Genomic DNA, 27,859 nt, shown 5'->3' with positions numbered 1-27,859 from the left:
TGGACGGCGCATCATTAGTCATGGTGTGCGAACCGCTGGGCTATTGTATTTAACAGATCACTTAGCTCTTGTCGCCTTTTTTCAATGATGTTTGTTTTTCTAGAGTTTCTAATAAAATAAAAAGTGGTAGCTTGATTGGATCGAAAATTGTGGAAATGTCAGCTTCGTTGTTTGACGCATTTCCAAATAAGATTTGTGGATCCAGTTACGACTTCTGTAGACAGAGGTTGAATGCAATTGCCTGGGGAGATCGATTATTTATGGCAAATTCATTGTTGACATAATATGAGTCATTGTACTAAAGCCAAAAAGTCTATGTTTGCTTTGCACAGATAATCTTTTTCACTTATTCTCTTTACTCTACACTGATGTCTTATCACCATGACAACACAAATATAACATTAAAAAATACACTGTTGATGCTGTGAATGATACATATTGTTTATTGAAATATGAGTTAATAGACTCTATGACGGGGTGGATTTGGTAATCATATAGTACCCACGATCACAAAACCATAGCTAAATAGATATCAAAGTTTTGAGTACATGAAGTCGTACAAATATTATAGCATTGAAGTTATGGTTACTACCAACTCTTAAAGAACACAATTTTCCGTAAAGGAAGACGTTAGAAAAAAATAGCGAATGAAATAGATATAGACCTTAGACCTAATAGGTTAGTGTTATCAAGAAGTGATAAATAGGTGAAGGTAATATTATGAAACCACTCTTGGTGCATGCTCACACTTTCGTTCTAACCCTTAAGGAAGACGTCGTTAAGAAAAAATAGCGAACGAAATAGATATACTTAGACCTTTATAGGTTAGTGTTATCAAAATGTGATAAATAGGTAAAGGTAATATTATGAAACCACTCTTGGTGCATGTTCACGCTTTCTAACCCTAAAGGAAGACATACAAAAATAGCGAATAAGATATATAGTTAGACCTGATGGGTAAGTATTATCAAGAGGAGATAAATAGGTGAAGGTGATATTATTAGTACACTCTTAGTACATGTTCAGACTTTCCCTGCCGTTAACCGCTCATCACGCAAGGCTAACTTCTGTTTTGTCTTGTCTCCTTTACAGTTGGTCACGTGATTAATGCTGTCACTTTCCTGGCATGCCTCACTGCAGTACCCTTGGACCTTGCAGTCGTCACACCATGTTTTGGCCACTTTGCCACAAGGGCAGAAGTCTTCACAACGATCTGCAAGTCGAAAGTAAGTAATATTCAGAAATATACCGACCGTAAAACTTCGCTTGTGCAACATTTAAACCTTTATTTCATGCTACGCTGGATTATGTTGGAGTGTACTGGAGCAGCATTGTACTAATGTACTACCGCGCATGCTTCCTGCTCACAAAGACATATCGCTATCGCTTTCTGCGCATGCCAGAAAGATCGAACCGGAAGTGACCTAATTCTATCTATTACATACCGGTTCCGTACAAAACCTTGATTCGGATGGACTTGATAAATGTGCGCTTGACTATCATGTGCGCCTCTCTCCAAGGCTCAATGAGTTCAAGTTTCCTGCTCACAAAGACATATCGCTTTTGGGTTAAGTGACACGGAAGTACGGCCTTCAAATCCACTCTTAACTCCTCTAGTGTACCTAGGACGTTTGTGTTCACCACTCCAACAAAGTGAGCAAGATTCCCCAATTCCACATTTGCCCGAACCACGTTCACTGGACGTTCTTCGCGTAACACTTGACGTTCTACCAAAAAAAACGATGCATTGATTTGTTGATTCAAAATCCTTAATCACTAAGTAGTTAACGCACACATTTGTGTTTTTCTTTAGAGATGGTAAAGTAGTAATCAACTAGAGGATGTATATACCTGTTTCATCCCCAGCATCTGATGGTACAGGCGAAAAGGCGGCTTTTTCAACCTCCTCTGCAGACAGTATTTGATTTGGGAGTATTTCAACTGAAGGCGATGGAGAACGACTGCCAGCAGATGGTGGTGGTGAGCAGCTACCTATAGACGGGTCTTTAGATGATCCGTTCAATATTTCAAAGGCTGGTGCTACTAGAAGTTCATCATTGGCCTGTGGGCGACAAGTCATAAGTATTGGTAAGTGGTTGTATGGTGTATACTGTTTGTATTGCCGACATCTACGTCAGTCTTACCTTCATAGTCTGTACTGGTTCTGCTGCGTTACTTGTTTGGCTGTCCTTTTGCTTCTCCACAAAAATCACGGGTGGATCTGGTAGGCTGGAATGGCTGGTTTTCACTGATGAAGACGAATCTGCCGGTGACTTCTCTCTGATTGGCTTCTTTGTAAATGCTCGTAGGACGCGAGGCGTGTTGGGTGCATAGGGCACTACAGTCTAAAAAAAAACAAACAATATGAACATCTTGTATATATATGAAATAAGCTTTACATGAGGTGCGCCTTCAGGTAGGAGTGGTAGATGTAGTAACTGTCTAAAAAGAAACTTACGTTACTTGTTGCATCAACTGACTCAATCGATTGGTCGTCGCCATCAGTCGTCGTTTTCTTGAACTGATGACGTGCGTCCTCGTCGTCATAACCTTCGTTTTCCTCATTTACCACGTATATGGTGCCTCGCTTTTTTAAGTGGAACTCGTTTTTAATTTCCCCACCGTCGTCATGTGTCCAGCAGTTGTCTGGTGTGGTCGGTGGACTGGGAATGGTTTTCCTGGGATGTTTTTTACTCCAGAATTTATATACTACCAGACCAGTCAACACAAAGACTATGAGCAAGACAATGACTACTACGATGACAATGTGTGTAGTGGAAAGACCGCTTGAAGCAGGTGCTTGTTCTGATACCCGATAGTTATTGCCATCCACTTTCATCTGAGGTAGTGTAACAATGGTGTGGCCATTATGACTGATAGATATCCCTTTAACAACGTTCGAATAGAGCGCCTTTACAGTGCTTTCCTCCTTCGATTGTGTAACAGTTAAGTTCAATGTGGCTATAATGCTTCCTTCAACCAGGCTTAAAAGTTTGAACTGTGCCTCTGGGTGGATACGCGATAGTTCCCTTTCAATCTTATCCATTAACGACTTTTTGTCTCCTTGAATAACTTCATTGAAGTTCCCGTCAAATGTGACCTGAACCGTTCTTGTGACGTACGGATCATGACAACGTTCAGTTGTCTCCTTAAAGTCAAGCATGCGCTGTGGATGATAGACTCCATCAATGTGCAGGCGCACATCACTTGTTAATTTGATATCCAAACCAGGTGGATATGGGCTTGACGAGGAAGAGGCAAACATGGGAGTTATGAAGTTAACGGCACCACTGTTATCTCTAAGTACTTGTACCACAGATAAACCAATGTTTTTCGCCGAGAATTTTGAGTTCTTGCTAGAGATCCTAAACATAGACAACTGTGCATCAAAAGTAGCTTTGTAAATTCCTCCATAAAACGTGTGGTTGTCCTTAAGAGCTGCCTTGATCCCTGTATTCAATTGAGTATCATGTACTTGAGTATGTACCGCGGAGGTAGTGTGGGCAATATCCACATATACATCAGTGCGTGATCCATCCGCAACCTTACCATCTTTGTCGACTAGTTTTATCTTGATATCCATTTCACAAGGACTGGTATCATTACGATTATGGTTGGGTATCAGTAACGACATCTCACTGATCAGCTTTACTTTACCTAGAACTACTTTTGCCAATACCTTTGCATCGTCCACATTAATGTTTGTACTCCAGTCGACGTCCATCAGGGATTTTTGGGATGACGTCAGGCCTTTCATCGTTTGTCCAAGTTCATCGTTAAATCCAGTTCCCGCCGATAGATAGTATCGCTTAATAAAAGCCACGTCTAAAATATCAAAGAGGCAATCTTTGTTTACATCTCCTGTAACTAACTGGGAGCAGGGTGCTGACTGACGAGCAGGTGTAACGTGTAAATTCATATCAACGGAATAAAATGACTCTATAGTGACTGATGGTATTCCTGACTTCAAGGCTTTGAACGTAATGTTAGCGACGTAACTGCTGTGAGGATCGTCGAGAAGTGAAAATATGCGTATAAAGCTACCAGTGATATCGTAATACAGATTGGTTTCCATGGTGATAACTTGTACAGCAGCTGCGTCAAACATGATTTGCACGTCGATTGCAAGTAAGCCCTTACTACCTGGGTTCACCAGCACAGGCATTTTCCACGTTTGATCCACATTTAATGTCGGTATGGCTGGTCCTACACTTTCACCAATGTCTATCTCACCTTTCGGTGGCTTAGGATTGCTGTAAAACGAAAACGAGGCTCTTACACTTTCGTTTACAGTTGATGATGCTTGCACTACAATTGGTTTGTTGTCATGTGAGCGTAAAGTCAGAGCCCCGGATGCGGTATCTAGACTAACAGCATCAGTATTGCTAATAGTAAATCGAAGGAGACCACTGTACTGGGTAAAGTTTTCGACTCGGAATGTTGTACCTTCTTCTGTTCGAAGTTCTGCAAAAGGATACCGGATGGTCTTAGGAAAGTCATCAAATGTTTGATTAAGATTTTGGTATCCAAACTTGTCTATAGAGGTAACACGCATGACTTGACTGGACACGGTAATGTTCACCACATTGGAGCTTTTGCTTGAGAACGTTGATTTTAATGATAGTTGTCCATTGTAGCCATTACCGGTGAAAGTCAATAGATTCACTGGAGTAGGTCCAAATGTGTACGCACTATTAACCTGTACTGAGTTGATGACGGATAATGTAGTATTAGCAGATAACGAGACATCTCTTTGCACGTTGTTTGTAATGTGCATTATCGTCTTTAGAATGATTTTCTGAAAGATTCCTGGCAAGATTTGTCTTATTATCGTGGCCGTTGGAGAGCTCGGAATCTCGGGATATGGCAGTATGGAGAGTTTTAATCCTTCAAATCCAACTAAAGTCACTTTCAGTTTGAATCTTTTGACATCCACGACTTGTAAAAGTAGGTTTCCACTACCAGTCTTCCCAGCACTGTTGCCAATAACAGTTGGCATTCCGTTTATTATTTCTACGGAAAACAGGTCATTAGATTCACTTTTCCAGTCGAATGCGACTCGGCCTGTTTGTTGAGTGATATCTTCTCTGGTTCCATTCTCGTGAACAAGTAATATTTCCAACAAACTCTTTGTGGGAATCCCAGACCAGGATGCAATATCAGATGATGATGTAATGTAAGATTGGATCATTCGCGCCTCAATTTGATAGGGTGCTGTGTCGTTTACATCTATTACAGTGATGGTTAAATGAGCTACTGTCATACGTCTATTAGCAGGATTAGATGCTTGGTCAGTCAAGGCTATCTGAAGGTTATGTACTGTTTTCGATTCATAATCCAGTTGTTTTTTCAACGTTATCACACCTGCATGGCAATAGAAGGGAAACTCGATTACTTCATTATATTAGCAATTATTTATTATATTAGGAGTAATTTATCTATAGTTATGTTAGCTATAATTAGCAATTATATTAGCAATTATTTATTATATTATGTTAGCAATAATTCATTATATTAGCAATAATTCATTATATTAGCAGTAATTTATTATGTTAGCAATTATTCATTATATTATATTAGCAATATAATTCATTATATTAGCAATAATTCATTATGTTAGCAATAATTCATTATATTAGCAATTATTTATTATATTATATTAGCAGTAATTCATTATATTAGCAATTATTCATTATATTATCAGTAATTGACACTGACAAAAGGATCGAACCTGGAGAATCGAGGGTGAAGAGACTTACCGGTTGAGCTGCTAATAGAGAATTCATCTCGCTCATTACCAGAGAGAAAGGAGAACGTGATTCGTCCATCAGGTCCATAATCTGCGTCGGTACCATTGACATCGTAGACAAACAGCCCGATGGATGAATTCTCACTAATCTCCACATTACCGTTACCCCCCACGACTACAGGTGCATATTCGTTCACTTGTTTAATTAGTACCGTTACGGTCACGGAGTTGTTCAATGCTGGCATTCCTTGGTCTGTTACGAACACATTCAATCTGTACGTAAAATCGGCGCTGTGATTCTGACTTTCTATATCGAGGTTTTTGCTGACTTTGATGATTCCTTGCTCAATAACAAAAAATCCGCGCTCATTACCGCTGCTTATAGAATAAGCTAATTGGCCATTGGAACCGATGTCGCGATCTGTAGCTCTGACATCTGCAACTTGTGTGTTAATCGACGCATTCTCCTTTATCTGTTTAAAGTAGCTTACTTGAGAAAAGGCTGGTCTGTTGTCATTAATGTCACTTAAGCTTATCAGAACAGACATGGAAGCAGAGCGACTACCAATTGTAGCTTTATCTTTAGCTTGTATTGTCAACGTGTATGAACCCAGGGTCTCTCGGTCAAGGCTTGCATCAGTGCTAAGATTGCCGGATGTTCTGTCGATAGTAAACACTCTCCCTTTGTTACCACTTGTGATACTGTACTCGATATCTCCATCTGACCCACAATCGGCGTCTGCAGCGCTTACTTGGTAGATAACGGTTCCCACAGCAACATTTTCGGGGATGGCTTTTGAAACGACAGCTGTTGTAAACACTGGCGAGTACTCGTTCATATAGAGGATACGTATTGTAAGGGTTGTGTTAGAGTGTAAAGTAAAGGGAACACCAGCATCTTTTGCTTTGACTATGACAGTATGGATCATTTCAGGCGTGCAGGGGGAGTCCAGGTCTAGCGAAGCTGCAATGGAATTGAAAATGTCATTAATTAGTATTACCAAAACAGGATAAGTACATTAAAGGATATACTTATACATACCGTTCAATGACAAGGCTCCTGTTGAACCATTTATACTCCATACATAGGTAGTATTGGACCAGATGATAGAATAAGTAACCAGTCCATTCACACCTCCATCAGGGTCCACTGCGTTCAGTGTCGTTGCTACGAAGCCAAGTGGTGAATCTTCTCGTACTTCTATAGTGTACTGGGACTGGGAGAATGTTGGTGTGTTATCGTTGACATCAATAACCGTCACATGAACGATAAACGAGGCAGTTTTTATTATTCCTGCGGTATTGGTGTCATGCGCATGGATAACGATAGTATAAGAAGGTGCCGTCTCGTAGTCGAGGGAACCATTCAGTAGTAGTATACCGCTAGTAGAATCCAATGTGAATTTACCGCCCTCGTTACCTAATAAACAAACAAACAAACACGGTATCGTTAGTTACATGATTGATTGTAAAGTATCAAGCAATACAATCAAGATTCTTACCGGACATGATTGAATAAGTAACATATCCATGCTCGCCATAGTCGTTATCTGTGGCATTGATATCAAACACCAATACTCCACCAACACCTGGGCTGACGTTCTCAACGAAGGTAAAGTTGTACGACCTTTCGTGGGATAATTGTGGGGTGAATTCATTGACGGGTGCGATAGTGATGTTCACTTGTATTGTATTGGTTTTAGGTGTTGGCGTGCCAAGGTCGGTAACGTGAATGACGATGCTGTGATTGATGTTCGGAAGTTGACTTTGCTCCAGATCTAGAGACCCGTTGACTTTAAGATCGCCAGTAAATTCATCGATAACAAATAATCCTTGGTCATTTCCAGAGATTATCGTGTACCGTAGCTCGCTGTTGGTACCAGCGTCTGGATCAGTTGCCTGGATACGAATGATCACGTCACTGATGTTAAGATCTTCTCTGGCAAGGACTGGATCAGGAACATTAGTAAAGGTAGGTGTGTTATCGTTTACATCTGTAATATTGACGATAACTTTGCCATTCGTATACTTTTCTTTTCCTGCTACGGCACCGTCATAGGCCTTGATAATTAAGTCGTATTTTGCTATTGTTTCTCGATCGAGAAGATTGTTAGTCACCACGACACCGCTTGTAAAATTGATTGCAAATGCATTCGCTGTGTTTCCTCCGATAATCATATAGTACACGTCTCCTTGTGGGCCAGAATCTTTGTCTGTAGCTGATACTGTCGTGACGTGGTTGCCAAGACTTGAGTTCTCAGATAAACTAGTTAAGTATATACCACTTGGTGGATTGAACTCTGGTGCGTAATCATTCACATAGTGCACTTCGAATGCAGAGGAACTGATCTATACAAAGTTGATATGATATGATTAGAAAATCTAAGATATCTATAGCAATATATTACGAGTAATTCTTACCTTGTGACCATAGTTAGACTGAAGATCTAGCACATAACCGGCACCAAACAAAGACACGGACAGATCGGTGAATGTTGCTTTTCCATTATTTACTGTCACGTTGAGGGTTCCACCAAGAGATCCATTGAGATGCGAGGATTTTAAGGAAACAACGATATACCATGATCCTTTGAGGGGGATACCAAGCTTCTGTGTTCCAACATCGAATACTTCTACCACTGGTTGAACACCACAAGCAACAGTTTGGTTACAGTCATTAGGCTGAGTGGTTATGTTTAGGTAAAACTGACGAGGTTCAACATTAAACACATTAGATGATACAGTCATGTTGGTGTACGAGGACTCTGGGTCTGTTCTCACTGTGAACTTCAGTTTGTGATTCGAGGAAATGTCGTAAAACGACAAGTCGTTCATCTCAACTCGACCTACTGTCGGAACTTGTAATTGTGTAGTAGCATTCATAGCAGAGCCAGCAACCCCTTGAATGTGCGTTACATCAATAAACCACTGCCGGTTTTTCCATCCGATATTTTGAACGAGAGAGTCTGGATACGCTGTTCTTATCTCTATGACTGGCTGGCTACCACAAATGACAGTATCGTTGCAATTACCAGGCTGTTGTGCAAGAACAAGGTGCATGGAACGTTCTTTTACGTCAAATGATTCTGACTTTATAAAGTAACTGTACTTGGATTCAGGAATAGTTTTCACTGTCAAGTTCAGTGTATACCCAGTCCCTGCGGTGTCGATGCTCAGGTTGTTAAAACGTGCAACCCCGTTCACAAATTCGACTGTAGTGGTTCCATTTAGATTGGCCTGTAAGTTGCCTTGTCCCTTGATAGCAGTAAAATGCCATTTCCTTCCCTTCCACCCCGTGTTAGTGACTGTCTGCCCATTTGCAGCATCTCTGACTTCTATGCCAGGTTGTTGGCCAAATGGTACTGTTTCATTCGCGTCTGTCGGCTGATGTGTTACTGTGAAATATAACTGCCTTTCTTTTACTTCAAAAGAGTTGGATGAGGTGTTAAACTTGGCAGTCTGTGGCTTGCTGATGTTGAACTCCAATACGTAATCTGAACCATTGTGAGAAATACTTAAGTCTGTAAAGTTGGCCCAGCCGTCGACAAACTCGATTGTGTTTGTACCATTAATCCAGGCATTTGTATCGCCAGTTCCTGGACGTATCGTGGCCGTTACTGTCCAGTTTGCTAGAGCACCATGGCCAAGTCCCGTCACGAGTCGATCAAAGCAGTCGACAATCTTAAGCTTTGGTTGAGATTCGAATGGTACGGTCTCATTGGCTCCATAAGGTTGATGCTCGAGAACCAGTTTACAGGGAATAAGGAAAACTACTGGTTGAGTGAGGTTGGTTGTAGCTTGCGCCATGAGCTGGTCATACGTCAGTATTCCATTCGTAACATTAGCACTGCCACCTGGCATAAGTGAGACATAAATGATTTTAGTAATAATATCATATGTACAGAATGATCCATGCAAACTGTTCGAGCTATTTACTGTACTTACCGGTCAGATTAGTGGCACGAACCCCCCCAGTCGGGTCTACTGGAGGAGGGACTGGATCTAGAACACTCAACCCCGTAACTTTTAAGCCATTAACAGTCTGTGAAAGAGCCCCAGTTTGAACAACTTCTACGACTTGATCCGCGATTTGCTTTAATTGTTCAAATGACGTGTTGTATACTCCTATTTTAACATTTAGAATCATTTAGTAGTTGCACGATTTTATCGCTATGGTACTCAGATATTGTACCTGTTGAATTCTGGGATGCCGTGGGTGTACTAGTAGTATTAGTGTTATTTGTGGTGGTGGTATCTGGTAAAGTAGGGGCTGGGTTGTTACCAATTTCCACCACTATCTGCATGTTGCCATCAACAGCTCTTCTTCTGCGTCTAGATGAACCAGATGCACTGATAACTTCCATGAAGCGAATAAGCGAAGGATCACAACCCAATAGAGCAGCAAGATTTTGGACGAAATTTTTCTTGAAGAAATCATCGACCGTTACTGCCTCTGCGCCTATCGTAATCTATAAAACAAACAAATAACACCTTTATTCAGAGTCTTACAAGGCATGATTCATAAAGATCTCAATCCTACTTTACCTGTATCACTGGTGTAGTGTGAATATCTACAGGCTGAGACCCTCTTACTACAACATACAGTGTGCTTTCGTCATCATTGAAGTAGTTTGAGCCGCTAATGCTGGTCAGCGGTGGTTCGTAATAGTCTTTTGGTTTTTCATTTGGTATTTGCTTTAACTTGAATTCTCCGTTTTCGAGGTCTGCGTTTGTCGGGTACATGTAAGTTCCTTCAAATCAAACCAAATTGTCATTATTAATGAGATCCGGGGAGGATCATTAACATCATCATGAGATAATCATACCTTTTCTATAAACGTCCTTTCGTTGAGGCCTTTGAAAGTACACCGCCAGACGAATGACTTGGGTGTCGTCACTATTCAGTAAACGAAATCTTAGTTTCTGAGGCGCGTTGCTTGAGAAATACAAACTGTAGTTCTTGTTAGCAGCGACAATCCCATAGAAGGTAGATATTCTCTCTTGACATGTGTAGCCCAAGCACCAACCATGATCCATCGGTCCATTAAGAAGATTAACGTATCCATCTGCACTCAACGATACTGGAGATAACCTACGGGTCTCTGTATCAGCATCCAGGCTCTCTGATAAATAGACAATCAAAACATAATCACATCATAATCTTATCATTTCTGTCAGTTAGGCAATCATCCTTACCTATGACTAACATGAGATGGTCAAGACCTGTACACTTGTAAGCATTCCAAACAGTAACCCATGAACACATGCTCTGGCTTCGTGTTCCTCTGATGATTCCTTTGTGTGGAAATGTAGATGCGACGTCAAGGCGAGAACCATCCACAGCAGTCAAAGCAGTCTTGGGAATACGATAGTCACCTGAGAGATTATGGTATTATAACTAACTGTTAGAAACCTTGTATACTTTTGTTTTGGTATGTAATGTAATATTGCATGTAACCTTAAGTACAATGACCTAAGTACCTACCAAGTCCATATCTTCTATTTCCATCCCATTCATATTCAGCTTTTGGTATTATCGTTGTCTTGGCTCCTGAACCAGTCAAAGTGCCATCCAAATCCCTGATAACTATCTGCCTTCGTCCATCACAGTCCATATCTACACAGTCTGATGGATTGATCCATTTTGTACTTGGTTTGACCAAGTGTAACAAAGACTCCTCGTCTACTGATTCCTTGGACATTTCTATAGGGATAGGTGACATCATTTAAAATCATTAAACCAATTGTAAAAGCAAACGAGAGTGAGAATTACTGAATCATAGTTTACCTGACACATCTACTGGATGCATGATATCTCCTATCCATGGATTAGACCTGATACAAATATCCCTTTTATTACCACATGATAGTCCAAAGTTAGCACATGTTACTCGAATATACTTGGTGACTCCATCAATTGCAGGGTAATCGTGTGGACTTTCCCAAGGCATGGAGGGTCCAGCTGATTTTCCAGACCCAAAGAAGGTCAGGACAACTCCAACTCGCCCACCTACAAGAAAGTATTACACATAAACGTGATGGGTTCTTGCTCTGTTTTACGTACTGACAAAAGCAACAATCAACTTCATACCTCCAGGTGCCATCTTCACCATCTGGCCAATGTCCGGGTAGGGAATTCTTGCATATGGTGTAATGCTGGTGTCACTGCAGTCATACCCAGGACTAGTTCCAACGATCAGCGAGTCTCTTAAAATAAAGAACTTGTTTGCAGCTTCATGGGTTAGAGCGTGAGGACGCCAGATGTGTGGAAGTAAACCATTGGGATTATCAATCAGCATGATATTGGACAATACAATAGAGGAAATCGGGTGTGTAAATATGCCGTAGTCTAGGTTTCCCCAGACAAGGAAATTAGCGATCTTAGAACATTCAGGCAGTCCTTCAAAGTAGGCCAGGTGAATCCCATGCCATGCTCCGTGTACTTCATTGCCATGCCAACCATTCTGACTGTCTGTACATGGTTCACCGTCTAGCATGAACCCAATTCGCTCGCTACCAGCCACAGTGTTATTGCACATATACGGATTAACTGCTAATTGTGTTTCGATGGCTCCTGGCCAGTGGATGGCTACCTGAAACATCAAATGACAATACAAACCGTTATTCTAACGGAGTCCATGAGAAAGAGTATCTGTTGAGTCATGTACTATGGATTACCTCTTTTCGTCCTTTGTAGGTGGCAATAGACACAGAAAGTACGGCTAAGTTGTGTATCAAGGAATTTCCCTTTCCTTCGTCTCTAATGCAAGATCCCACAGTGAAGTATATCACGTTGTCTTGTACTAGCAGATTATTCGTACCGAACACACCAATGCCTGTGTTGAAGCCATGATGAAAAGAATTACCCCGAATGTAAGAAGAATTGCCTTCAACATCGCCAACGCTGACCAACGCTAATGCATACCTAAAATCATATTTGTATTATTTGTCAACAATTTGCAGGTTGCATTTTCTAGAACACTGCTGATTGAATGAATATAGTACCTTGGATCATATGAGTCTGTCCAACCTTCCTGTCCACAGTTCTTGAACTCGACATTTTCTATTCTTGCATTTCCTTTACGAAACGCACCACTTGAGGTCACTGTACTACTTACTAACACTCGACAACCAAAACTCTGCTGGCTCAATGAACCTGTTGGCTCATCTGCACCGACAATCTTGATATTTCTTGTCAACAAACCCACTTCTGCTGCAAGGGTATAGGTCCATCCACCTGCAGTATTAGTGACAGATTTGTGCTTATACTGTAAGGTACCATTCAAGGTCAAGGTTTTTCTGTCCTGCGATACGGAAACGACTTTAAAGACCTCTGCTTGTCTTGGTTCCTTGGTAGTAGAAGATATAACAATTTCATCTCCAGTCTTCCAGTCAACTTCGTTCCTGACGGTGATCACGTTGGATCCTGGGAGAACTGTACTGTTAAGTTTAGTCCAGTAAACCTCTCTTGGTTGACCATGAAAGTACATATTCCCAAAAACAGATAATGATTTTGTACCAGTGTTAGGCGCATTGCTCAAAGGGTTATCCTCTGAACTCCAACTACCCCGTAAACTTAACATAATGTTTCTTGGATAAGGTTTGTCGGGCCAGCCAACTACAATACTACCAGTTACCAAGATGTAAGTTGCATTGAGTACCATTCCATCTGGTCCGTCGATTTCTAAAGCTCCTTCTACGTACAGTTTATTTAGAGAGGCTGGTTGAATGTCAACCACCATCCACATTTTTGACGTTATCATGACATCTTCTCCAACTCTAGGTAACACGCCGCCATATCCACCATATTGTGGCTCAGTGTCTACCCAGGCATCTGGATCAGACCATTTTTGGTATTCAAGTGGCCTTCCCTTGGGGGGAGGTGGTGGAGTTGGTACTATGCAATCTAAGTAAAAGCATCGGTATATTCGTAGATTCACGTTCCTGGAGGGGAAGTTCTTATTTATAGTAGGAGTATTTCCAAGACCAGAAAATTGATATGTAAATATCTTGGTGTCATTGTTGAAGGCCCAGGCTCCGTGCGGATCACTAGCTGTTGGTAACGTTCTTGTCATATTCTGGTATCTGTCAGTTGTACTGAAATGATCTGGGGTTTGTCTCAGCTTATGGTGGATGATAATCCGATCCGAAGGATGAGGCTCGAAGACACTCGCAGTGTACGATATGTTGGTTATCTGAGAGGCATCGATAAAGGTAAGGTTATAATCAATCCCAACAAGGACAGTACCTACCCATCCGTTAGGATGAGTGCGATCTTTGAAATTGAACGGAATTTTATCGGTACCATATTTATTCTCCAGCTCAATATCTTTGCCTTGTAAAGATGAAGGGAGAGCGTTATTCATGGCAAATCGTCTGAAATCCATTGTGTTATCGCAAGCACTTCCTGTCACAGTTCCATGGCTGTCCTTAGCAGAGATCTTACAGTTATCTGGTGGTAAATTTCCATTGGTTGGCACCAAAAATCCTCCAGCCCTGTGACCCGTCAGACTGCCATCAAGATCCCGAAGAACTGTTTCATGTGGCCATTGGAAACGAGTCCTGCAAGGGCTGTTTATGAAATTAACCTTTTCAAACCGTGTCTCGTAGCCACCTCTTTTTTTAAAATGTGCACACTGAGCACAGCATTGTATTGCTGCACTTAAACAATTTGGTTGATCAAAGTTTGCAAACGTAACACCAGAAATGGTAAGACCGTGAGTTTGAGGGGTTCGCACACCAGATTCCGTGTGTAGAATATTTGGAGACGGATTTAATTGACTATGACTTATGATAAGAGTGTCTTTGATCATGGCACCGCCCCATGGACTGTCGTGTGTTTCAGCCATCACAATTTCTATTCCAGCTACCTCGTTGTCAAGCATAGTACTGTTGTTAATCCTAACTGCGCCTCCATCAACCACTTCTGCTCCTCTCATGTTGTTCCAGCACGTCAAAGTATTAAAATCAGCAGGGCGAGCTAACTTTGCATTGCAGCCACCCCCCTCCATGGGATGATAGACAGGAAATACCCATAATCCATATCGTCCAAATGAGTGAGCTGTATTGTTCTGAAATTCTTTCATTGGTACGTTCCTTGGACAAACGTCTGGTGTAAACGATGGCCCGTCTGGGTGTTTGAACATTTGGTACCAGAATCCAAAATGGCTTCCTCCGGCTGCGGCGTTGTGTGAAATGATGTTATTAGCATTAGTGACCCAGAAAGTGGCAGGAGTGATGTCTACATTGAGTGACGAGCTAGAGGCCTTTACGAATATGCCAAGGTTATATTGCACAACATTTCCCGTCTCTATTCCATCCTCCATGAAAACCGCATTACCCATGATGTCATACACAACGTTTCGTTCAACAATGAGGTTATGAACACCATGCATGGTTATTGCACGGTTAAAGCTGTGGTGTATAGCACACCCCTTTACGTATGATCCATTAACATTACCACTAATGTGAAAGTGGATTGGATAACGACCCATTCTAAAAGCTTGTCCAGCGTGACGTATTTCCGTGTGACTAAATCGAGCAATCACCATGTTCTTATCCTTCTCCGGTGCATGAATCATAATTTGTACTCCAAATTGATCACTACCAACCGCATCACCAAATTTTCCTTGGAAGCATGACTGTGTTTGGAATTGTCCTGGTTTAAAGTCATTTGGGCAAGCCTCTATTTTTTCTGTCCATTCATCATGTTTAGAGCCTTGGACAACCACATTTCTCGTTAGTAGTCCCACTTCTGCTCGTGTTTCGATGTTTCGATTGGCTATGGTTTGTTGAATCGAAATGTGTTGATACTCGAGTGGTGGATCAATCTCTAACGTTTTACCACCGTTCAATACTTTAGTGATTTTAACCACTTCATTCTCACGCTGAGATCTACTCGTCGCAGCAATCACTATTTCGTCGCCAACTTCCCAAGTGTTCTCGTGCGTTAAATGAATTTGATTGGCTCCTTTTGGGGCGGTTGACGAAAGTTTTGTCCACGTGATTGGTACATGCTTACCATGAAGATCAAGTGTACCTTCTCGAAGGCCAATATTTTTAGTGCCAAAAACAGGAATTTCTTTTGAACGGACGTGGCCATACATCGTTATAGTAGCTCTATGTAAGAAAGGATTTTGTTCTGTTCCTACTTGAAATACCCCTCCATCTGTTATCATGATGTGATTGGACTGAAGGTGAATGTCTGTAGTGTCATCGAACATTAGTTTACCCCCTTGTATCAGTAACATCTTCAAAACAGGTGTATCAATGTCCAGCATAACTATTTGGCCTTTCTTGATAACCACGAAATCACCTTCTTTTGGTGGAGGATTTCCTCCCCAAGTAAACCTGGAAGACCACACATCCACGTAGTAAAAATCAGCATTATCATATATTACTTTGCCGTTATTTCCCACGTCTACTCTTACTTTGGTCTTGATTGTTGAGTTATGCGCGCCAGTAATACACTGTATTTCGCTCACATTTGCATATGTTACACTGCAAGGTGTACCGTCAATGGTGACGATGTTGTCACTTTGTGTAGAACTGAATCCTCTGCCTTTGATGGTTAGAGTCACGCCACCGCCGGTACCACCGCGTTCAGGGCTCACCGATGTCACTTCTGATGTCATAGACTCACGATATGTGAATCCGTTACTTAAACTTCTCGTGATACCTCCTTCTGACACTTCTACTGCGCATGCGTGATCAGTCCCGCGTAATTCCTTGTTACTAGGAGGAACTTCGCACTTGATGTTAGTGTTGTTAATAGCAGTGTCTTGTGAGTGGTCGCAAATATTACCACATATTTTGATAGTAGTTGAATTGCTAAACCCGCTGCCTTCAACAACCACCATACGTCCTCCACCATGACCACTTTCTGGAGGAAAAATAGACGTCAATACCAGGTCGATGGTGAGTTTTACAGAAGACTTGGCTTTTCCTTTGCTGTCGATGACGAGAGAGACAAGGTGTGACATTGCTGGTATAGAAGGAGCAGTACATTTTATCTGACTTACTGATGCTTCAGTTGCTGTGCATAAAGTATCTCCAATCATCACTTTACATGAAGATATCGTACCAGAAGGAAAACTGCCTTGTAGTGTGACTAACTGCCCTGCCCTAACAGTTGTTGGATTAATGGATACAATTTCAGGCGTTGCAGCGTCAGAGTAGCTAATTTGGGTTACAGGGAAAACTACGTCTCCAGATCTTATGGATACTTGTGCATTTCCTGGTTGATTTGGTGGTGTTACAATTAGTATCTGAGTAACAGTAACACTCAAGACAGTTGCTGGTTTGTTATTGATGGTCACAAATGTTTCATTCGTTGATTTGAAGCCAAAACCATTGATTTGAACTCTAAGTCCACCTACTGTACTACTTTCGAGTGGGTTTAATCCAGAGATACTTGCTGCAACTGTGATGGTTTTATTTAATCCTTCTTTAAAGATCGCTAGTCCATGATTATTGTGCAGTACTTGAATATCATGTTGTCCTGCTGGAGCGTGAGGAATGCGACATTTAATGCTGTCGTCAAGTATTTCTGTAACTTCGCATGACGCTGCACTTCTTACAGTCACTACCAGATTTGCTTTAGTAGTTCCAAAGCCACTACCATATAGTCTTAGTATATGATCAGGGCCTGTCACTTGTGTAGATTGCATGTCCTCCACTCTTGGTGTCTTGGAATCCAGAAATGAGAATTGACATTGAGCACTTGTACAGTTGCTTTTTGTCCCTCCTACAGCAACGGTTAAGGGCTGGTTTTCCAAAGCATTTGCGGGTTGCGGGTCAATAGTACATGTGAGGCTAATATAATTAGCATCCTTTACTCTGCAGTTAGCCTGACCAAGTAAGAGAATATTTTCATTCAGGGATTCAGAAAAGCCATCACCCGTCACAGTTATTGTAGTCCCTCCTCCTTGAGACCCGGAATTTGGTGTAATACTCCCCACACGAGCTACAAGAACAAAATGAGTCTTTACTTCTTCAGTGGGCTGAACAAGAGCTGCACCACGGTTTTTCACGGTTACTGATACGTCATATTTTTCTCCAGCTTTTGGTTTTGTACTCAGATCGATGCGACATGTTATGGTTGATTCATTACTGGAAATTACATTACAATCATGTTTCCCAAATGTTACAATGTTCTGACATTGCGTGACACTGAATCCGCTTCCTTTTATGGTTATAACTTGTTGACTAGTTCCAGTATTAGGAGTGACTTCTGTTACAATGGGAGTGTAACAGTTCTTGTAAGTGAAACTTAAACAGTGGCTAGGAACTGAGTTTGGTGGCTTGATTAGTGTTGGTTGGCATCCAGGGATCGTTGTTGTGATGCCAGTATCACATGATGATGAAGATGTAGCCGCTTGTGACGTGGCATGGCAATCAGCTGAAAAGCCTGAGAGAGTAAAAAATACTTAAGGTTATATACAATTTTCTTCTCACTATTAAATTATTGTTGTTGGGAGGATGCTACTACATACCTGCTATTGATACTCGTAAGTGAGATTCTTGTGAAGATAGTGCTCGTACTATCACTTTACCATCCAATATTACGTTACCCTCGTCATTTACTGGTCCACTAGAATAGTAGTATGTACCAGCGCGTAAAAACTGGTATTCATACGATCCTTGGCTACTTCTGCTGCTCTTGAATCCTATGCCATTATATTGTCTTGAGTCTTGGGATGTCTGGAACACCTGATACTGTACGTTAGATAATGCAGGTGCACTCCATTCCCACTGTAAAGGAAATTACACATCATCAGACAATCACTAAAGAGAAATCTGCCAGGCATTGATGGACATAAAATATGAATAAAATTCTATGACAATTGTACACGCACCTTTACAGTGTCTCCCAAGTTTATTTCAACGAGCTTCATTGACCACGCATAGCCTTTACCATATTCTACGTGAAAAGATACGTAACATGAAAAATGAGATTTATATGGATACAGGTCGGATGCTCTAACCACTGAACTACAGGAAAATCTCATGATGAGTGGGCATTTACTGGGTGGATTATGACATACGGCCTGCATACTGTTACGTTCAATATGTCTAGATTCAGTTCAGAATCCTTCTAAGATATGATGAATTTTATAATTTCATCATATAAAAATGAAAAATGTAAGAATAATTACTTTTATCAAAGTGATGTCACGTGTCTTACCGGGATGTGTACCAAGGTTGTTTATTGTTATTGTTTCAAAATTGTCTGGCGTGATGCACGTCACAGAACTTGCGGTACTAGATGTCACCCTGCATTCCTTGTTTCCAATTGTGACTTTATTCTCAGCGTTATTATCACTAAATCCACCTCCAGTTATCGTCATTGTAGTACCTCCAGCTATTGAACCAATCAAAGGTGAGATGCTATCGACTCTTAGGACATATTCATAGAGCTTGTATGACGTGGGTAAGGTGGGGTAACCTTTTCCTGGTATAAACATTGTAATATTAGTTACCGCTGGATGATGTGGAGGTAGTGTGCACTGAACCTGGTTATCCCTTACATCTATCACCTTGCACAAGCCTTCTCCAATTTTAACAGTCAAGTCTGAACTTGTGCCAAAACCAGAACCTACGATAGTCATGACATTACCACCGCTGACTTGTCCCTTTTGTGGACTCAGTGAGGTAACATTTGGTGTAAATGCATCATCATAAATGAATGAATTTGTTTTCTCTGCACTTGATCCTGACACGGTTACTTTCATCTGTACTTGGCCGGCAGCATGAGCGGGTGCTCGACACAGTATCTTAGACAAACTTGATTCTATGACGTCACAACTCGATCCATCGAGTGTTACTGTTATTGCTGTTTTGTCATTACTAAACCCAGACCCCTGGATGGTAATAACCAGTCCTCCAGCCGTGCTACCTCTATTAGGAGTAACGTTGTTGATTGCAATAGTGTAGTTAAATTCTGTACTCGAACCCTGTGCAAAAGACATACGTGAGTGTAAAGTAAAAAAACGTACGCATTTTAATTAGATTTTGCTTACCTGGCTTTGTTGGCTACTGGAACTGTGAACTGCATTTCCCTTGCCCGTCACATGAACATGAACAGGGTGTTCACCGCCTGGAGAATTACCTATGACGTCATAAAAGCACCAAGTTTGTAAAGATAACGTTTAAGATTTCAACACTGTCGTAATGATAATGCTTACCTACTGAACAGGTCAGGGTTGTGGCGGTACTAGCGGTGACGTTTAACGAAACACCATCAATAGTCACGTGATTCTCTGAAGGTATTGTAGAAAACCCTAATCCACTTAAAGTGATCTGGGTACCAGCCGTACCAGCATTTGGTGACAAAGAATGAACTTGTGGTGTCTGGTTGACGGTGTAGTTAAAGGAGCATGTATCAAGAAAACAGGAACTGGTAATGCCATTGACGCTGACCACCACCTATTGACAGAACAATGTATCATTTTATCTAATGATAAAAACTAGCTTACTGGAATTAAGCTTTCCTTGCACTAAGCAGCCATTTGTCAAGGGAAGTATTATCCAGTAAACTGGTTTGACTCCCTTTTTTAATTTGTTACCATTTTCGTTGTAAAAGTAAAATAAGAGTGAAGTTCAATAGGGATAATTGCGTAACTCTTACTTGTGGAACGGTGTTTGATGTTCTTAAGAACTCTCCTGGAATAGGTCTAAGAAAGAACCGTCCGTCGGCAATGGTATTACTGCTGACCGAAGCCTGGTTACCTATAAGACTGCTGTTAACCATTAGCTGTGGGTGGTTACCTCCTTGATCAACCCACGTGATAGTCCACGTGAAGGATGAACAAGAACCAGACCGCTGTACAAGAAGTTCACCGACATCAAGTCGCTCTTCCAGAACTCTTTTTAACTGCGAATCCGTCACATTTGCTTGAATGTCTATCAAAGCAGAATAGTAATCGTTAATTATTTCAATATTAATTAGAACATATCTTTGATTAACGTCGGATTACCTTTTACTGTCTTGCCTTGATACGTCACGTCAAAAGTGCCGGTGATCGGGGGCGTGGCATTTTGAACCCGTTCAAAATGAATACTTGACTTCATACCAGGGAATTTGTACGTAACATTATTTAGATCGTTGCTGCTATTGGACAGTATGGCAGTGTCTACAGCTATCAATGGAAGGTCAAAACCACATCCGGCTGGTAACATACACACAGAAAATCGTCCTGGTTCTAGTTGTTCTACCGAAACTGTTTTAATTAGGTACCCACTTGGCATGGCGGGTAATTTACTTGGTGTCACTAAAAAAAGGGATTCATGCTGTTATACATCATTTGTGATTAATGATTACAGCTAAGCATACATGCACACCTACCGGTTGCTGGGACTTTTCCGATCCAGAATTCGTCAATAAAAAAATCGTCAGTAGCGTCAACATCTTTCATTACTTGTATAGTTTCTATCTTATATTTGGTGCTGGAAGAGGCTCTCCCTTTTATGAAAGTATCGCTAGTAATTTTATCGTAGAGGTTAACACACACATGACGCCATGCTCTTGATATACTCATTCTTGAATATGGATACCATCTTACACGGGTTTCTGCGCCTCCAGTTGATAATTGGTATGTAAACGATACACTAATGTATTCACGAATCGCTCCTCGGTACGCAAAGCAAACCTAAAAAAAGATGAAGAAGTGTAATTAGAATTTCTTAAATCGTAGAATATTTTCTGATGATATAGCTAACATACATGTTGATATCGTGCCACGTCGTACGCTATGGCTGGAATCCCTTTTCTGATCTCTGTGTACCCCGTACGCCACAGGAACCGTGGGTTCTTTAGAGATGTTCTCCCACAAAAAGGCATCTGATCTGTAACTCGTTCGCCATATTCTTTTCCAATGATTTGATTTTCAAAACCACGGTAAAAATATGCTGATCCTAATTAGGAAGAAATAAAAATACTTGATCAGATGACGTGGAAGTCGACTAGCTAGTACTGATCAGTGCCGATCAAGAACGTGTAATGCACAGTAAGTCTCTTACTGGATGAAGGTGATTGTGTACATTTCGTGGAAAACATGTCCTCAAGTGTTTCCTTTAGGCTGCTTTCAGTTATTTGACTAGGCATTATAGGTTTGCTTATGGCTCCACCGTAGCTTAACTTAAAGCCACCTTTCGCTGTGCCTCCAGTGCGGACACGCTTTGTGCTGATATTGAAGCTTGTGCTATTTCCTTGACTGACACTTGACGACAATAGTTGAACATTGTTTGGGTCTGAGAACGTGAACTCGATTGTGAATACAGTTTCATTTTTGCGCACAGACGATGACACGTTCACGTGGCCATTTGTACGGATGCTTGATAAAGTATTCAAGGCTTCTTCAAGATCTCCAGCCTCGGTAGTAACTTGGGAAAGAGAGATGGTTGGCATCCCCATGTAGATAAGCTTGAACGTGTTGTTGTTGCAGTGTGAATGATTGCCTTGTTCGTTGCACGAGGGAACTGTTACTTCTTGTATCTCATTGATGGTTTCACTAGTGTTCCACTTATTCATGTCAATAATCTGAAAAACACAAATATTCATTGTTATTTTCATTGACTGAGTAATTGATGTTATTATAATAAAATGGAGTCTAACCTGTTTCTCGCAGAGAACTACCGATGTTGTAACACTGGTCTGTTTCTCGTCCACAGCTCTTCCTGCCTTAAAGTTTGCGTGAGGTACGTTTTCCATACTCGTACCAATACTGATCGAGTGACCAAGTGCAAAGTCTGTATGAAGAGCGTGTAAGTACACCACTTGTCCTTTTGCTAACGAAATCCTCACTGATTTCTGTGACGAGAATTTGTCCCACCTTGTAGTAGCCGACGGGCAGTTTGCAACTTCCACCTGAAGAATAAAAGTGCATTGTGCATGGTTTAACGAAAAATTTAAATCATCTTCACTTGTAAAAGTTACTTACCTTATCTTCAGGTCTTCCAGAAGTACTTAAGAATAGTTTACTCTTGTCGTCTGATTTGATATAAAATATATAGTAATCTTCCCATGGAGCCACGAAGAAACCGCTGACCTTTGAACTGTAACCGCCAGTTTTGTTAAATGACGTCACATCAGGGCTTTGGCTTTGACTCAAGACTTCTGAGTGATAATCAGGGGCCGATGATAAAAGGCTTTCGATGTCTTGTAAATTGGATTTGGGAGACTGGGTCCAGATTTCACGTAGAAGCCCTCGATTACCTGCGAGAAAGATAGATCAGTAAAATATAAACAACTTAACAGAGGGTGTACTTATGGCAGAAAACAACAAGATATGTTTCTTACCAGGATACAAGACTTTCGTTTGGTTGTGTGGATCAGTGATACACTTGATCTGGCTATATGTCACTTCCTGGATGTTGCAATTTGCTCCTAATTTGAAAGGATAAAAACGTCTATTAATACTTAGTATTGATTCCATATCTGCCTGTACCGCATGGATATAGGACGTACACAACTGATGCAAGATCACGTATATCATGAGAACATTACACTGATATTCAGATTCATTAAAGATCAGTATAATATATATATATATATATATAAAATCATTATCCTTATGAAAAAATGTGTTAATCACCTCCGATTTTAACCTGAACTTTATCCATCTTTGTACCGAATCCCTCTCCTGTGATAGTTAACATCGTGCCACCTGCTAAGCTTCCAGACGAAGGCTTGACAGATTTGACATCTGAAAAAGAAAAGTATTTATCTATCAGTGATTAGGAATAGCCGTATGTAGCATGGAGAACCTACCGGCGTGTGTCTGATACAGGTAAAGCTGTTTGTTCCCGTCTACTATTATTATTTATTGTTATTAATAATATTATTTATCTAACTATTATTATTATTTATTGTTATTAATAAATAATATCATTTATCTAACTATTATTATTATTTATTGTTATTAATAAATAATATTATTTATCTAACTATTATTATTATTTATTGTTATTAATAAATAATATTATTTATCTAACTATTATTATTATTTATTGTTATTAATAATATTATTTCTCTATCAGTGATTAGAGATATCTGTATGTAGCATAAAGAGCTTACCGGCATGAGTCTGATACAGATAAAGCTGTTTGTTCCCGTCAACAAGGTACAAGTCTTTACTTGTTTGGGAATTTCCCATCTTATATACGATGTAGTAGACGTCATTTGATGCTGCAGAAAGATATTAATAAATGATACTAAAGTTAATATGTTGCTCTGACTGCTTCAATCTATAATACATTTCGACATTTTAATTCTCTTACCTACTGCTTTAGACTTTGGTTTACTCTTGAACCAACCCAATGAGCCCTCGATATGGGAACCGTAACTATGGTAACGTAAAACAAGATATGTAATATGTGCATAAATAGGGGATCATATCTACAGCTGTAGTAAGGTTTAGTACTTACAGTTCATTTGTTTCAGGGTTGAAAGGATCGCTAACATCAGATCCAGCGTATATTCTGAGGTATGGTAAAAAAATCAAACATTTATTTAATGTATATATCTTTTGAAAGAAAAAGGCTAACCTTTTGTCAGGAGAGCAACTTGTTTTCATACCTTGTTATTTCTGTGTTCAATGGATCAAAATTGTCAGAAAGTCGACTGAACTGCGCCGTGAAAATTTTCCCAGTGATAACAATAGGGGTCCCTATACATGAAACAAGCGTTGAACATTACTTGCATAGCATGTTACAATACTTCTAACATTACTTGCATAGCATGTTACGATACTTCTAACATTACTTGCATAGCATGTTACAATACTTCTAATATTTCTCATACCTGGGACACAAGAAAGTGGACTTATCTTGGAAATTGTAGGCGTGGCTCGATTGCGATACTGAAAATAAGATATCACAATATTGAGTGATGAATATTCCTTATGGTACATCACCACAAATTACACTTAACAATAAGTTATTGAATTAAAAGTATATATGTATGTATGTAAGTCCCGCAGCCCGAATGGTGTACGAGTCAATAGCCCATGAGGCTGAAGATCGAGGGCGAGAGGTCTAATTGTTTTAGTATAAACCTACTAATAGATAAAATTAATGAATGCAAACGATGTTGAAATTAGATTAAGATAATTTATTTTTGCGTTGTTTTGGTTTTTAAAACCAGCCGCATTTTCGCTACTAGTGGTGTATCACTAATACACCACTAGTTGCTCAGCCAATCAGAGCGCAGAATTTGTGATAATTTCAGTAGGTTAACACTAATAGGATAGACCTAGCTTGTGTCTGCTCTCAAAATCTCATACTTTGTTTACATTGGTGGCTGAATGTGGACAAATAACGTTGCATTAAGTATTATATGTTGTATAAAAGGTGCCGGTAATACGTTTAATGTCTTTAATATGTGTATTGTGAAGTACAACAATATGTTAAGCCTCTCATTCATTAGTAATAAGACTAAGCTGTTCCATTAATAGACTCCTTGCACCTTGTAAATCTTCGCCCGCTTTTTTATTATTATTAGACTGACTCACCCGAAAGAAGCATTTGTTTCCGTTCCCACCGCAATAGCTGGGTACTTCTTTTCCACTCACTAGCATGTACAATTCATACTGGGCTTCTGTTGGTATTGGAGATACTCTAATGTGCGGAGATTAATCAAGGATTAGTAATCATGACTCGCTGAACACAAAAACAAATAGATTTGGCTTACCCAGTCTCGCAAGCTACTCTGACTTGTGACACATCAGTGGGTACCACCCTACACTCAATTGAATGCAGTGAAGACTTGAAGAATATAAGATTTCCTATTTGTGGCTTGTCAATACTGAACTGGCTCGGCGCAAAGTCTAGTAATATATATTAAAACCTTAAAATAACTGGTAACAGACGAGTCACGATTAAAGAAGGTGAAACTGACAGGAATGACTTACTTTGTCCATGAATGAATACCATAGTACCTCCAGCCATACTTCCCTCTCGTGGTTCAATAAAGTTGACTTTGGGATCTGCAATATCGAGAGACCAGGTTAATCGTGCACTGTTGTGGTCTCATATTGATCCCAGACTAAAATGATACCCTATCCCAGACAAAATGTCAAAAAATTGATACCCTACCCCAGACCCAAAAGCCGAAAAACCATACCCTATAGGGCGGCACATACCCGTATAGCAAATATAGGGGAGTACCCCCCCCCTCCCCCCGGATCTTAAGCTCTAATGTCCCACGAGAGTTAAGTTTATGTTAGTTTAGCTTGTGAATGTACTACATCGAATGAAGTAGATTTTTCATCTGAATTCGATGGAAAAGGAGCCATACGCGAGGCTTTAGAATATCACAGGGCCCCTCTTGCAGTGGAACATACCGAGGGATGCATTACTGCCTAGTGAGAGCCTAGTGAGCCTGAGAATTCCTTAGTCGCCAAGAAAGAGCCAGTTGATCTCGCTAATAAGGATAACATGTTTGTTGAAGGAATATTTCTCATCCAAAAGAAATGACCAAAAGCATTTGTCATTATTACATATTCGTTACGTTTTTTCAACATCAAATTTGTTATGTAACACAAATTAGTCAAGGATGACATGTTCATTGAAGGAATATTTCTCCCGCGAAAGAAATGACCAAAAGCATTACTCGGCATTTTGACATGCTTTTTCGTTTTTTTACCTTTGTGAAAAACAATTGCCAGTTTCTCTATTATTTCGATGTAATGTCCCACCAGAGTTTATATTTAGGCTTTACTACATCAAATACCGACAAACAGCAAGGTTTCTCTTTCCCAGTGGAACATAACGAGCGATGCATAACCCATACTTAGCCTTCAAATTCCTCATTCCCCAAGGAAGAGCCAGTTGATCTCGCTTATATAAAGGATAATAATACACTAAGTTTGAGACGTCGAAATCATGCGCAAGGAGAAAGACTGATGATAGACGACTCTTTTTCTGACAATAATCGAAACCCAATGACTTTATAAACATTTACCGCGCGCTATGTAATAGCATGATAATAGCATGCGCGGAAATTATGCAAACTTTTCAGTAAAAATCGGCGAAAGATGCCAACGTAATTTCTTTGCTTTTTATTACCTGATAAGAGCTGAAATATCAGTGGAAACGTCTGCATCAAGTCAGAGACAAAATCATTGTAAGCGCAAACTATGATCCCGAAAACAGTGTAGGTTTATAGATGTAATATTTCCTAATTCATATTATGATGACGTAGCGTGCATTCCAAGAATAAATATTCAACCCGCTATTTGTCAGATATTTTTGTCGACTGTTAAGAGAAAAAACTGTAAGTTATTTCATAATTATAACCAAATTGAACAGAAAATGATATTCGCCTCGTCAAAACTTAGCAGTTTTGGTGCAGAATATTGCGATACTCGTACATGAATTACAAAATGGCTTGCCTCTAAAAGGCTTTAAAAGGATATATATCTGTAGATAGATCTGTCATACATTTTTTCTTTACCACCGCTATGAAGTGCAGGATCTTGAATTGATTTACCCTCTCGGGTTGTTGTTTCTTTATACATTATCTTTGATGTTATGTAAGTTTTTTTACGAATGTGAACATAGGCAAATAAAATCCGTGATAACCTCGTGATAGTGAAGTGACTCGAATTGGCAACCTTGCACTGAGTCAAAAGAACGGGCTTCAGTTTCCTTAAGGAAATATTGAAAACTTTTCGATGTTAATATTTTTCATTGTTTATTTTTTCAGGTAGGAATTTAGTTGATTTAGTGCAAGGGTCCGATAAACAGGATCCCTGTAACAGTAGCATTCCCAAATATGGAAAATAAAAAATTTCAAAATAAATAGGAATGAACTGAATTGAAATTCACAGTGTGCTTTTGGGCAAATATGTATAAAACAATTGACACATAATATTTGTAAGTCACCTAGCAACGAAATAACAAACGATGTAAGATACAATGTATTAGAGCAGCATGAGGACAAAAGCCTTGTTATGAGTTTGAAATTACAAACAGCATGGTTCCTGTCCATACCTGAGCGGTGCATGAATACCTAGTGAGCCTAAAAATTCCTCAGTCACTAAAAAAGACCCAGTTGATATCGCCAAAAAGGATAACATGTTTCTTGAAGAAATGTTTCTCGCTCGAAAG

At 40.1% G+C, this 27,859-nt stretch overlaps 1 protein-coding gene across 1 annotated transcript; it reads right to left on the bottom strand.

Annotated features, from left to right (window-relative positions):
• Window positions 1-420: 420 nt before the first annotated feature.
• Window positions 421-26,538, bottom strand: LOC116289973 (fibrocystin-L). Its single transcript, XM_089032432.1, has 42 exons — window positions 26,481-26,538; window positions 25,660-25,734; window positions 25,440-25,575; window positions 25,261-25,366; window positions 24,552-24,609; window positions 24,327-24,417; window positions 24,176-24,229; window positions 24,029-24,093; window positions 23,826-23,936; window positions 23,344-23,454; window positions 23,049-23,135; window positions 22,690-22,964; window positions 22,365-22,616; window positions 21,770-22,289; window positions 21,474-21,664; window positions 21,096-21,399; window positions 20,728-21,021; window positions 20,379-20,653; window positions 19,936-20,176; window positions 19,771-19,859; window positions 18,936-19,704; window positions 18,607-18,671; window positions 18,244-18,502; window positions 12,755-18,158; window positions 12,428-12,674; window positions 11,841-12,342; window positions 11,538-11,759; window positions 11,235-11,453; window positions 10,946-11,125; window positions 10,576-10,872; window positions 10,295-10,500; window positions 9,942-10,218; window positions 9,695-9,874; window positions 8,171-9,603; window positions 7,252-8,098; window positions 6,792-7,169; window positions 5,760-6,713; window positions 2,459-5,364; window positions 2,145-2,345; window positions 1,852-2,062; window positions 1,446-1,727; window positions 421-1,213 (listed from the first exon to the last, which is right to left on the bottom strand). Exons 1-42 carry the CDS (start codon window positions 26,536-26,538, stop codon window positions 1,023-1,025), a joined length of 19,623 nt encoding a protein of 6,540 aa, XP_088888558.1. The 3' UTR covers window positions 421-1,022.
• Window positions 26,539-27,859: the final 1,321 nt, after the last annotated feature.

Source organism: Actinia tenebrosa, unplaced genomic scaffold (assembly GCF_029948245.1).
Source record: "Actinia tenebrosa isolate PJP-AT-01 unplaced genomic scaffold, QUT_ActTen_1.0 PGA_scaffold1__47_contigs__length_23844297, whole genome shotgun sequence".
In the NCBI taxonomy this organism is placed as follows: domain Eukaryota; kingdom Metazoa; phylum Cnidaria; class Anthozoa; order Actiniaria; family Actiniidae; genus Actinia; species Actinia tenebrosa.
Note: the sequence above shows the minus strand (reverse complement) of the source record. Positions and strands in the feature narration are given on the sequence as shown.